General features: G+C 37.5%; 1 protein-coding gene and 1 pseudogene across 1 annotated transcript; both read left to right on the forward strand.

The window, feature by feature from the left end:
- The first annotated feature begins 1,466 nt into the window (after positions 1–1,466).
- LOC141141122 (taste receptor type 2 member 40-like) lies at positions 1,467–2,375 on the forward strand. Its single transcript, XM_073628831.1, has one exon. The coding sequence runs from the start codon at positions 1,467–1,469 to the stop codon at positions 2,373–2,375; it is 909 nt and encodes a 302-aa protein (XP_073484932.1).
- Positions 2,376–8,962: 6,587 nt separating this feature from the next.
- Positions 8,963–9,730, forward strand: LOC141141124 (taste receptor type 2 member 40-like; annotated as a pseudogene).
- Positions 9,731–14,262: the final 4,532 nt, after the last annotated feature.

The following is a 14,262-nucleotide window of genomic DNA, read 5'->3' on the forward strand; positions in this document are numbered from 1 at the left end:
CTCCTTTTTCCAGACATTTTCACAGTTGCAGGGCCTTGCACTGTCACAATATATAGTATATACCGTATATATATTTCAGATGATCTGCCGTTCCAGTGATCACTGGGAGCATTCCCATTCCTCTCCCTTTTTTGGGACCAAACAGCATGGGATTGCACTGACTGGGCCTTTTTCGAGCAATTGTGTAGGCTGCAGATAAATACCTCTCCTTGATACTGTAATGCCCTGAACATACGATCGGACTTTCCGACAACAGAACCGTGGAATTTTGTTCGAAGGTTGATGGATCCAACTTGTCTTGTATACACACAGTCACACACATGTTGGCCAACAATTACGAACGTAGTGACGTACTAGACGTACTACGTGTTTTTTCAGTTCTTTAGCGCCACCCTTTGGGCTGCTTCTGCTAATTTCATGTTAGTAGAAGTTCGGTGAGTGTTGATTCGCGCTTTTCTTTTTACGTTTTTTATTTAGCACTATTATTATTCTTGATATTACTTGAAAAAAAAAGCCTTTGAAATTTCGTTTGCAATAACTCCATCAGTATCACCAGCAAAGCAGCTTCATTATTATCCCATTAAAGAAGAAGAGAATTGTGTGCTGCATTTGGAGATTACATAATTTGCCATGTCACGAATGTTAATTCTCCATTACGAACGCTAGTTTACAAGACCGGCTGCTTCTGAGTATACGTGGACTTTTGTGAGACGGACTTGTGTACACACGATCGGAAAGTTGACAACAAAAATTTGTTGGCGGAAAATTTGAGAACCTGCTAGCCAACATTTGTTGGCAGAAAGTCCGCCAACAAATGTTCGATGGAGCATACACATGGTCGGACTTTCCACCAACAAGCTCAAATCCAACATTTGTTGGAGAAGACTGAAACTTGAAACGCTTTGGCCATTAATACTGCATTTTGGCTGAATGAATATTACAGTTGTATTTATTTATATATAGGACAGGATATATGTTGATCTGTTCCTGGAACGGCTTGTTGACTTTCTGTCTCTGGCCTCAAAACATTTTAGTCACTAATGGGGAGCAAGCTTGCACAAAGTGAAGTAACATGCAAAATAATGTGTAATAAATATGTACTTTACAAAAAAAAATTGAGAGTTTTATCATGCAAAATCTTACACTATTTCTTGTCAATTCTTTGCCTATCCATTAAACAAGGTGATTGCTATTACTGTAAAAACAAGTAAAGCCTCAATAAAGCTCATGAACTAAAATAACTGAGGTGCACAGGTTTTCATTCAAATGTAATGACTATAAAATAGCTTCCCTGATTTCAGTATCCAAATGTCATGCAAAACATGAAGCAAACAAATCTATCTTACATATCCTCAGGTCTATCATATGTCACAGAACAGTCTGTGTCAAACACCAAAAACCTACTGCTGGCTATCTAGGAAGAAACCCGATTCTCTGTTAACAGCACATGTTACCTTAACCTAAACATGCATTCTGCTTTCTTGATTTCTTTATTAGTTCTTATTTTTGCTTTGATCTTCATTGGGATCTTTCTAAATGGATTCATTTTTGTGAGAAACATTGGTGGCTGGTTACAAGGTAAACAGCTACAATCTATCAACATAATCATGGCAAGCCTGGGCTTGGTGAGGATTGTTCTTCTCATGCAGTCAGCATTTACAACTGTATTGGTGTTTTCTGTTGAGTTAAGGAATTTGGTTATGATTTATGCTCATTATATTTTCACCGCACAAATATTTGTAGAGTTCTGCAGTGCGTGGTGGGGCACTGTGCTCTGTGTCTTCTACTGTGTGAAAATCACCAACTACAGCAACAGATTATCCATAAAACTCAAGATGAGAATCTCTGGGATGGTCCCCTGGCTTCTGCTGGGGTCAATGCTTTTTTCTCTTCTTTCTAGTCTTCCATATGGATGGTATGTATTTTCATTTCACAAGGTAAATTACACCCATATTTTCAATGGAACAAGCAGTGGAGAAATAAATGTACACATAAACTATGACAGTGTATACATTATCATCATTGTTGGATCATTTGTCCCATGTCTCCTATTTTGTGTAACCACTTTCTTTTTGGTGGTACCGCTTTTCAAGCACACCCGTAATATGAACAATAATCAAACTGGATTTACAAAAAGTCAACTTGATGTCCTATTAGGCACTATTAGGAATGTGATCTCCTTTTTAATCTTTTATATTATCTATTATATAAATAGAATGTTATTGCCTTTAAGCACTAAGCTAGACAATCTTTTCTTTGCTTTAGTATGCTGTTTTTTCCTGGTTGCCTGCTCAAGCCTGCACTCTGCTGTGTTAATCATCACCAACGTAAAAATGAAGCAATTCATTATTGATGCTCTCCATTGCTTAAAGTGAAGTAATTCACAATAAACCATTTTATATTTGCAAAGCTATTGGCCTACAAGTGGACTGTAAGGTGATGGTGTCAATACAATATCATTTTTTTTAAGAACAATAAAGACATCTCAGCAGGTTCTTCAAACTATGAGCCATTTTTAATCCAGATTGTGTGATCTGTGTTCCCACCAGAAAACATACAGATTTTGAGGTTGAGGAAGTACCCTAAACCCAACTCAGACCATCACACAACTTTAAAGGTATGGACTTCTAAGTGTATAGAGTGACCCTCAAAAGCTGGTGACCCTCAAAAGCTGCACTATGAGACATTTTAACCCCAGGTAGATCAAGAATACCCAGCTATTGGAAAGACCTTGCTGTCCTTTCTCATAAACACATTCCCTTTGCAATAACTGGTGTTAAATGTAACCCAAAAGGCTGGATAAATATTGTTCTTAGTTAATGTCTAAGTTTTTTAACACTGACTTGAATCTGCTAAAAAAAAAATTAAGAAATGTGAATTTAGCAAGTAACTAAATCACTGACAAACTAAAGAAAAATGCCATACCCTGAAGGACTCATCTGCCTATATTACTGTACAGTATAAACAGGGCTTCATACATTTGTAAGACTTTCAACTAAATTACAATCTTACTTATTATGCTATACAAGTGTGCTTTGGTATTGTGGTGTAAATCTACAACGCATATGAGTTGGGAGCTGAGGTAATTACTATAAGAGTGGACCATTTACATTTTTTATGTTTGAAAATAGTTTTGAAGTTTCTAAGCGTTTATTCATAATTTGGTCAAAATTTGTGGACAACTGATAATCAGACCTACCTATATGTATATGGATATCCCTCCAAATGACTGAGCTGTGGTGTTTCCAGATAAAGGTATTGGTAATGCTATAATGTAAAAGGAAAATTTAGACAATTGTGTGCTTCCAACCTTGTGCCAGCAGTTTGAGGAAGGCCCTTTTCTGTTCCTGTATGACTGTGCCCATGTGTACAAAGACATAATGTTCATAAAGCCATGGTTTGACCAGTTTGATTTGGAGTAACTTGAATGGCCTGTTCGGAGCCCTGACGTCAGTCCTACTGAACAACTTTGGGATGATTTGAAATGCAGATCTTATAGTCTAGCATGACTACCCACCTTTCTGAATACACTTTTTGTCTTTTTGCTAAATGGAACAATTTTTCAGGCACACTTTTGTGGAAAGTCTTTCTGAAAGAGTCAAGGCTGTTATAGACACAAAACAGAGGGAAGGAAGCACCTTATTGATGGCTGTGGTTTTGAAATGAGATGTCCAACATAGGTGATCTGTACTGATGTAGTGAAGGACCATACCAGTGCACCATGTCATCATAATAACTTAGATACCCATATTTAGTCATCTACATTCTTAAACATATTTGTGCTGCTTCAAATGTAACAACTCCAGGAGTATGTGTTATGGGCCGTACACACGATAGGATTCTCTAACAACAAATGTTGAATGTGAGCTTGTTGTCGGAAAGTCCGACCGTGTGTATGCTCCATAGAACATTTGTTGTCAGAATTTCCGCCAACAAATGTTTGAGAGCAGGTTCTCAAATTTTCCGACAACAAGACGTTGTCGGAAATTCCAAGCTTGTGTACACAATTCCGACGCACAAAAGTCCACGCATGCTCGGAATCAAGCAGAAGAGCCGCACTGGCTATTGAACTTAATTTTTCTTGGCTCGTCGTATGTGCTGTACGTCACCGCGTTCTTGACGTTCAGAATTTCCGACAACATTTGTGTGACCGTGTGTATGCAAGACAAGTTTGAGCCAACATCCTTTGGAAAAAAATCCACGGTTTTGTTGTCGGAAAATCCTATTGTGTGTACAAGCTTTAGGCTCCATAAACCTTGTAAGGAAGTATCTTGAATACCCTACAATCCATCCCACAGACCATGCTTCAAGACAGGTCTAGGTGTAACATAATTACCTGACTTACCTGACAAATACTCTGTTAGCTGAATGGAAACATTTTCTACAGAAGCACTTCAATATCACATAGTAAGCCTTCCAAGAAGGGTTGAGGCTATTATAGACACAGAATGGTGTGAAAACTCCATTTGGAATGAGATGTCCAACAGCAGGCAATCACTACTGATGCAGTGCAGGCCTGATAAGTGCACTCTTTCATAATAATGATTTATACATCCATATTTAGTAACCTGATTTTTTATTTTTTTTTGTTTTTAATTGTGCTGCTTCAAATGTAAGAACCAAAGGTGTATGAGATAGGTACCTAAAATCTTGTAAGGCCTAAGGGCTTTTCTTGGAAGCCCTACAACCCATCCCACAAACTACACCTCATAGGAAACAAGGGTTAAGACCCACTGAGATTTTGACAGCTAAAGTCCTAGTTCTTTTCTAGCTAATTGCTTATTAACCCCTAGTTAGAGCTAAATAGCCTTACTTAATCCCTTTTACTTCTTATGCCCTGTACACACGATCGGACATTGATTGGACATTCTGACAACAAATTCCATCAGATTTTTTCCAACGGATTTTGGGCCAAACTTGACTTGCATACACACGGTCACACAAAGTTGTCAGAAAATCCGATCGTTCTGAACGCGGTGACGTAAAACACGTACGTCGGGACTATAAACTGGGCAGTAGCCAATATCTTTTGTCTCTTAATTTATTCTGAGCATGCGTGGCACTTTGTGCATGGATTTGTGTACACACGATTGGAATTTAAACGATCGGATTTTGTTTTCGGAAAATTTTATATTCTGCTCTCAAACTTTGTGTGTTGGAAATTCCGACGGAAAAAGTCCGATGGAGCCCACACACGATTGGAATTTCCAACAACACAATCCAATCGCACTTTTTCCATTGGAAAATCCGACCGTGTGTACAGGGCATTAGTGTTTATACCAGTAAACATTTTTTTAGGTATGCATTTTCTTTAGTTTAGTGTTTTAAGCATTGTGTATAAAAAATATTAAAGGAGTTGTAAAGGCAGAAGGTTTTTTATCGTAATGCATTCTTTGCATTTAGATAAAAAAACTTTCTGTGTGTAGCAGCCTCCCCAACACCCCCTAATTACTTAACTGAGCCCCATCTCTCTCCAGCGATGTCAACAAGTATCTAAGCCATCTAGGACACTCCTCCTGATTAGCTGAGACACAGCAGTGGCACCACTGGCTCTTCAATCAAAGTCATTTAGCCAATCAGGGGAGAGAGGGGGCAGGGCGGGGCTGGGCCGGGCCAGGGCTCAGTGTCTGAAAGAATACACAGAGCTCTGTCTCTGCTCGGGTGCCCCCATAGATAGCTGCTGGCTGTGGGGGCACTCAATAGGAGGGAGGGGCCAGGATTATCAAAGAGGGATCCGAGAAGAGGAGGATCCAGGCTGCTTTGTACAAAACCAACTGCACAGAGGAGGTAAGTATAACATGTTTGTTATTTTTTGTTTTTTTTTAAAAACAAGACTTTACAATCACTTTAAAGAATGCCTTTACATTTATAACTAACTTTATCCTACTGTGTGGCAAAAGCTTTACCTTGGTTTCATGGTAATTGCAACAGTTTATAAAAAGAACTGCCTATTGTGCATCTATAGCAGCCTTTTTTCAAACTTTTTGTCCTATAAGAAACCCTTGGAATATATTTTAGGTCTAGCTAAATGAATCCATTGGGGGTCAGTGGAGAAAACCCCCCTTACATTGGTGGTCAGTGGGAAGAATGGCCCCTACATTGGACATCATTGGACTTCCATGGGTAGAATACCCTTCTTTCAGTAGTGGTCAGAATGCCACCTTCACAGACAGCTAAACAGATCATTGGTGCCATTCAGTTGGCTCTGCCAGGTGGAGTTGGCCCCAAAACTTTGCAGGAGCCATCAGATGAGAACCACAGTTCAAGGAACCTCTAGCAAACACTGGAAGAACCCTTGGGTTCCGCAGAACCCTGATTGAGAATGACTGTTTTGGAGTAAAACCAACAGTTTGTTTTAAATTGGAAAAAAAAACACTTTTACTTTTTCAATATTTTAAAAATCTTTGACAACAATACAACCAAATAAAAACCTTGCCTATACCCTCAATGAAAAACAGAAAAACAAAAACACAAAAATGTATGTATCACTTCAATATCATACAGTATGCTAAAATAATGTCATTGCTAAAGGAATAAGCACATGACTAAAATCAAGGGGTCTATCATGTTTCCATTTCCTTTATATGACTTTGTTTATTTAATGTCTATCTTTTCTTACCTGTTTTCTGTACCTTTTTTATCTGTTGTTACTCTCTTACCTTCCCCTTTGCTTATCCCTATAAAATAATTTAATAGAATAAATGATATGTTAAAAGTAGTCAAGAGCTGTGCTATTTTGTGTCTATTGAAGATTTCCCCTCCCTCTTGTCCTATAGAAGTATGTTTGTAGTTTGTGTTAACTGCTGATGTTCAGAATCAAGAGTATCTTGCACAATGGGTGCCCTTGTAAGGACTCTAGAGAGCTCACTGAGTAATTTTGGAGAGATCACTTCGTATTTCATGATAGGCCACTTGGAAATTCTGGATTAAAGGAGAAGTATAGCCAAAGATATTTTGGGTGTACTTCTCCTATAGATCACATAAGTGCAGATTGTTCTCCCAACATTTTCAGCTGACATCGGACTGAAGCCCGCTGTAGGCTGATGCCACAGAGCTGGTCCAGGCTCTAAAAAAATCCCAACCATATGGTTGAGATCCACCCAGAAGCCTGGACCGGCAGCTGGCTCAGCCTCTCAGCCATCTGCTAAGAGCTTTGAGCCAGCCCCTCCCACCCCCCCTCCACAGCCTAGTGCTCCAGTGAGGGGGGGGGGGCAGAGCAGAGAGCTGGAGACTGACAGTCCTCAATTCTCTGCTCTCAGAATGCTGAGAACTAAGCAATAAGCAGTCTTTGATTGCTCAGTTCTCAGTGCAGATGGTAGACAGACACAGAATCGGACCGATGTTGCATCCACCTAGGTGAGTATAAATGGTTTGTCCATACTTCTCTTTTAACAACTGGGTAATGTTTTTTTTTTCAAAGCACCCATGTGCAGGTGATGAACTTCATAACGTATAATAAAGCTCAACTCCACATATTCTTGTTTTAATGCGATAGTTTAAGTTCTTTTAGGGTTTTTTTATTCGATATGTGCAAAGAGAAGTCACACAAATACTTATAAATATAACATGTATTAAAAGTAATGACAGATACAGATAATATTAGAAAATATAACAATAATACTTAACTAAAGATGCTGTTTCTGCCACGGGTCCCTCCATTATATGGCATGGCACACAGGTGACCACAGACGCATGCCTCATGGAGGCAGCTCTGATATGAGACTAGCCTATTCCAGTTTGGGCTGTAGTAGATACAGGCTAGTATGTGAGTAAATGATCAATCAAAGTTGTTTAGACAGCAATATCATCTTTTAAGGGGGATAGTGGGCTCGGTCATCCTGCATTCCTCAAGCCTTACATCAGTAAGGTATAACAATACATATGACCTTATATTGCTCCTTGACCAGGATTTGGAGGCTTAGAATTTATTAGTATGCCACAAAATGAACCAACAATAATAAAGAAAAATAAAATATACAGTTTCCCCAGCAATCCTCAGGCCAGTTATGTGACAAGTAGGGTCCTCTTCCATTTCCCAATCTTTGGGTAATCCTCTATGTTGTAGAGAATAGTGCTAATTTTATGTCATAAGTGCCTTTCTCTGTAGTCTTGTTCTGTGAGCCCAGATCAGTATGCTCATTCACTCCTGGGGGTATGTCCACGATGTCCAAGATTTACACTTGGGATCACTCCACCTTGAAGAAAACCTTTGGTGATGAATGAAGGACCGTACTGGAGATAGTGAGCATATCTCCCAACATCAGAACTTGAAAAAGGGGGATAAAATTCCATGAAGCTAAATATTGGGTGTTAAAGGTGTTAAACCCTTTGGATCAGCATGATTTGACAAGAGAGTTCAGTAATATCAACCTGCATATTGTCTCTGTATGGAATTCCTTTGTAGTAAGTGACTATTAATGTATTTCAGTAAATAACAACTTTCATACAACATTCAGAGCAATTTAATTTAATACAATGTACTTTACACTAGAAATTAGAGAATTGTATAATACAAAATCTTGCACTATTTATTGTAATTTCTTTGCTGTCCATGAAAAAAGAATCTTGATATTACCATACTCCAAGTAAAGCTTCAATAGAGCTCATGAACTAAAAATAACTGAGGCGTAAAGTTTTTCATTGCTAGCTTCACAGATTTCGTTATCCAAATGTCATGCAAAATGTTAAGCAAACAAATCTATCCTTAATATATCCTCAGAAGTATCGTATCTCACAGAGCAGACTGTGTCAAAACCTTCTGTCGCATACCCACGGAGAAACCAGATTCTCTGTTAACAGTTCTTATTACTTTGAAGAAAACATGAATTCTGTTTTTTTTATTTCTTCATTCATTCTTATTTGTGCTTTGATCATCTTTGGGATCTTTGTGAATGGATTCATTTTTGCAAAAAACGTAATTGGCTGGTTGCAAAGTAAACAAGCACAAGCTATTGACATAATCATGGCAAGCCTGGGCTTGGTGAGGATTATTTTTCTCATGTATTCAGTATTTACAATTTTATTATTGATTTCTAAAGAGTTAAGCAATTTGTTTAAGATAAATATTCTCTATATTCTAACGACACAAGTATTTGTAGAGTTCTGCAGCCTGTGATGGGGCACTGTGCTCTGTGTCTTCTACTGTGTGAAGATCACCGACTACAGCAACAGATTATTCATAAAACTCAAGATGAGAATCTCTGGGATGGTCCCCTGGCTTCTTCTGGGTTCAATGATGGTGTCTGTTCTTTCCAGTTTTCCATATGGTTGGTGTGTATATTCATTTTACAGGGAAAATTCCACCCATATTTACAATGGAACAAGCAGTGAAGATATACATCTACACATAAACTATGTCATTATATATATTATCCTTGTGTCTGGATCCTTTGTCCCATTTCTCATCTTTTGTGTAGCCATTTTCTTTTTAGTGGTACCACTCGTCAAGCACACCCGAAATATGAACAATAATAACAGTGGATTTACGAAAGGTCAACTTGATGTCCATTTAAGCACTATTAGGAATATGTTTTCATTTTTAATCTTTTATATCCTTTTTTTTATGAGTAAAATTTTGTTGCCCTTAAGTTTGCAGACACACAATTCTTCTTTTGCTTTGGTTTGCTGTTTTTGTCTGGTTGCCTACCCAAGCCTGCAGTCTGTTGTATTAATCATCAGTAATGTTAAACTGAAACGGTCCATTATTGATGCTCTCCCCTGCTTAAAGTAAAGCAATTCACATTATTATATTTTTATATTAGCAAAACTATTGGCTTGTGGGTGAACTGTAAGTTGATGGTTTCAGAACAATATCATTTTATTAAGTGGACAGTAGAGACATTTCACTTGGTGACTTGAACTATGAGCCATTTTTACTCCCGATTGTATGTGTTTCCACCAACATACAGAAAGATTTTGAGGTAGAGGAAAATACCCAAACCCAACTCTGATCATTAAACAACTTTATAGATATGGACTTCTAAGTCTAAAGTGACCTTTCGCAAGTGACCCTCTGAAGTCAAAGTTTGAGATGTTTTAACCCCAGGAAGCTAAGGAATACCCAGCTATTGGACTGACATTGAACTTATTATTCATAAACACATTCCCTTTCCAATAACTTATGTTAAATCTAATCCAGAAGGATGAAAAAATATTAATATCCATTAATGTCTAAGAATCCTTAAAAACAAAAAAAAAAAAACACTGACATAGATCTGGTAAACAATGAATTTGAGGAATGTAAATTCAGAAGGTAACTAAATCACTGACAAACTAAGGAAAAACATGAGACTCTGAGGTGTTTACCTGTCTGTTTTACTGTACATTCAAAGAAGGGCTCAAATATTTTAAGACAGTTTAACTAAATTACATTTATATTTGTTATGTTATTCAAAATAATAAGCTGCGCTGTATATTAAACTTCCTTGCATGAATCTTTGTGAGTCATGCCATTATACTTATATGAAAAGTATTCACTAACACCCGTGATCAGTGCACAATAAAATAGTCAGCAAGGAAGTTTAATATACAGCGCAGCTTATTATTTTGAATGTTATTTTGAATGCGTGTGTCTTGCATTTATTAGTTGCAGCTAATTCACAGATATTTAATTCACAATATTTTTTGTCATTTTTTTTTGGGATAGCGCAGTAAGGAAACCTTTGGAATTTGTTATGTTATGCCAGGGTGCTCTGGCATTGTGGTGTGAAGTTCAGAGGCATACGAGACTGGAGCTGAAGCAATTACTATAAGAGTGGACTATTTACATTATAATGATAGATTTGATTGGAAATTGTTTATTGAAAGTTTATTCCCATCATAGTCAACATTTGTGGACAACTGATCATCAGACCTACCTATATGTATATGGAAATTGCTTCAACTGACTGAGTGGAGGTGTTTCCAGTAAAAGGGTACTGTTATGCCTATAGCATACAAAGACATTTTAGATAATTGTGTGCTTCCACCCTCTGCCAGCAATTTGGGGAAGGCCCTTTTCTGTTCCTGCATACTGTGCCCATGTGTATACTGTGAAGCTAACTCCATAAAGACATGGTTTGACCAGCTTGGTTTGAAGGAACTTAAGTGGCCTTATGTGCCCTACAATGCCCTGACTTCAGTCCTACTGAACACCTTTGTGATGAATTGAAATGCAATTCAAGCTAGACCTTCTAGCCTTGCATGACTACCAAACTTTACAAATGATCTTTTTACTGAATGAAACAATATTTTAGGCCCACTAGTCTAGTCTTCTAGCCTAACATGACTATCTGACTATAAATACTATTTTTGCTAAAAGCTCTTAATACTCTTTTTTCTTTTTGCTAAGTGGAACAGTTAGACAGGCCTATTACAAAATATTGTGGAAAGCTATCCTACAAACATCAAGGCTTTTACTGACACCAAATGAGGGGAATAAAACTCCATATTAGTGGCCTTGGTTTTGGAATGAGATGTCCAACAGTAGGCAAATGGTACTGTTGCAGCGCAGGTCCATAAGGGTGCACCATGTCATCTCTGTGACTTAAATACCCATATTTACAATGCCTTGCAAAAGTATTCACCCCCTTGGCTTTTTACATATTTTGTTGCATTACAGCCTTTAGTTCAATGGTTTTTAAACTGAATTATATGTGATGGATCACAACACAGTAGTCTAAGTTGGTGAAGTAAAATTAGAAAAATATATACATAAAACTATTTTTCAGAAATAAAAAACTGATAATTGGCATGTGCGTATGTATTCACCCCCTTTATTATGAAGCCCATAAAAAGCTTTGGCGCAACCAATTACCTTCAGAAGTCACATAATAAGTGAAATGATGTCCACCTGTGTGCAACCTAAGTGTCACAGGATCTGTCATTACATACACACACCTTTTTGAAAGGCCCCAGAGGCTGCAACACCTAAGCAAGAGGCACCACTAACCAAACACTGCCATGAAGACCAAGGAACTCTCCAAACAAGTAAGGGACAATGTTGTTGAAAAGTACAAGTCAGGGTTAGGTTATAAAAAAAATCCAAATCTTTGATGATCTCTAGGAGCACCATCAAATCTATCATTTTTAAAGAATACATTTGTGGATGATGGACTTTATAGGCATAACACATGTATATATTAAAAATAAATTTATTACAAAAAATAGAAACAAGACAATTACATAAAATGTCATCAATTATTCACAAAATGTGCCTTTGAGCATAAACAACGCACCACCTACATACATAAAAAGTATTTATCAAAAAATCAGAGGACCAATCAGATCACTCTGCAATATTAAGAAAAACTGAAGAGGTATTTACATAGTTACACTCGATTATATGTCAGTATTACATTGTATATCCCTGTATGTTGCAGTCATTCAGGTGCTTATCTAATAGTTTCTTGAAACTATTGATGCCCCCCCGCTGAGACCACCACCTGTGGAAGGGAATTCCACATCTTTGCCACTCTTATAGTAAAGAACCCTCTACGTAGTTTAAGGTTAAACCTCTTTTCTTCTAATTTTAATGAGTGGCCACAAGTCTTGTTAAACTCCCTTCTGCGAAAAAGTTTTATCTCTATTGTGGGGTCACAAGGTAATGTGTCATATTAAAACTCAGCTTTGCTGAGTTTTAAAAAAAGCCATTACTTTCAGCAAAAAACGAAATGGCACATTTTGAGTTTGCGCAAAAAGGCATGTGGGAGACTCCTAAAATATATGGAGGAAGGTCTGATGAGACTAAAATTGAACTTTTTGGCCATAAAAGAAAACGCTATGTCTGGCGCAAACCCAACACATCACTTTACCCAAAGAACACCATCCCCACAGTGAAACATGGTGGTGGCAGCATCATGTTGTGGGGATGTTTTTCAGAAGTCGGGACTGGGAAACTGATCAGAGATGAGGGAAAGATGGATGGTGCTAAATACAGGGATATTCTTGAGCAAAACTTGTACCACTCTATGTGTGATTTGAGGCTAGGATGGAGGTTCACCTTCCAGCAAGACAATGACCCCAAACACCCTGCTAAAGCAACACTTGAGTGATTTAAGGGGAAACAAGTGAATGGGTTGGAATGGCCTAGTCAAAGCCCAGACCTCAATCCAATAGAAAATATGTGGTCAGACTTAAAGATTGCTGTTCACAAGCGCAAACCATCCAACTTGAAGGAGCTGGAGCAGTTTTGCAAGGAGGAATGGGCAAAAATCCCAGTGGTAAGATGTGGCAAGCTCATAGAGACTTATCCAAAGTGACTTGGAGCTGTGATAGCCGCAAAAGGTGGTTCTACAAAGTATTGACTTTAGGGGGTGAATAGTTATGCACATTAACTTTTTCTGTTATTTTGTCCTATTTGTTGTTTGCTTCACAATAAAAAAAAAAAAATCTTCAAAGTTATAGGCATGTTCTGTAAATTAAATGATGCAAATCCTCAAACAATCCATGTTAATTCCAGGTTGTGAGGCAACAAAACACGAAAAATGGCAAGGGGAGTGAATACTTTTGCAAGGCACTGTAGTGACCTGAGTTTTTAAATGCATTTTTACTGCTTCAATTTTAAGAACTACAGTCCATTCCACAGAACATGCTTCAAGCCATGTTATAGTCTAATATCATTACCTGACTTTACAAACCCTCTTCTTGCTGAATGGAAACATTCTCCACTGACACACAATATTGTGTGGAAAGCCTTCCCAGAAGAGTTGTGATTGTTTTAGACACAAAAGGTTGCGTAAACTCCATAATAATAGCTATGGTTTTCTAATGAGATGTCCATCTAGTAGGCTATTGGTACTGATGATGCAGTGCAGGGCCATATAAATGCACCACATCATCATAATGACTTAAATTCCAATAATTAATAACCTGAATTTTTAAAGATATTTGTACTGCTTCAAACTTAAGAGCTACATGTGCATGATGTAGGACTCCAAACCTTGTAAGAAGTAAGTTTTTTTTTTTCCAGATATTCTACAATCAATCCCACAGACCATGCGTCATGAGGAATAGAGGAAGACTGACTATGATTTTGTAGGTAACTGCTGATTAACCCCTAATTAGATTAAATTGCTTTGATTAACCCATTTTACATCTTAGGTTTTCTTTTACTTTTTTTGTCAGTAAATAATTTTTATATATCAAGTTCTTCTTTCATTTAGTGTTTGCTGCACTGTGTTAATTAATGATTAAAAAATACCTTTATATTTGCAAATCACTTTACCATGCTGTGTGGCCAAAAAAAAAAGAAAACAACATTATTTTAGTGTTGTGATAATTGAG

The sequence above is a fragment of the Aquarana catesbeiana genome, linkage group LG04 (genome assembly GCF_042186555.1).
Source record: "Aquarana catesbeiana isolate 2022-GZ linkage group LG04, ASM4218655v1, whole genome shotgun sequence".
Classification (NCBI taxonomy): domain Eukaryota; kingdom Metazoa; phylum Chordata; class Amphibia; order Anura; family Ranidae; genus Aquarana; species Aquarana catesbeiana.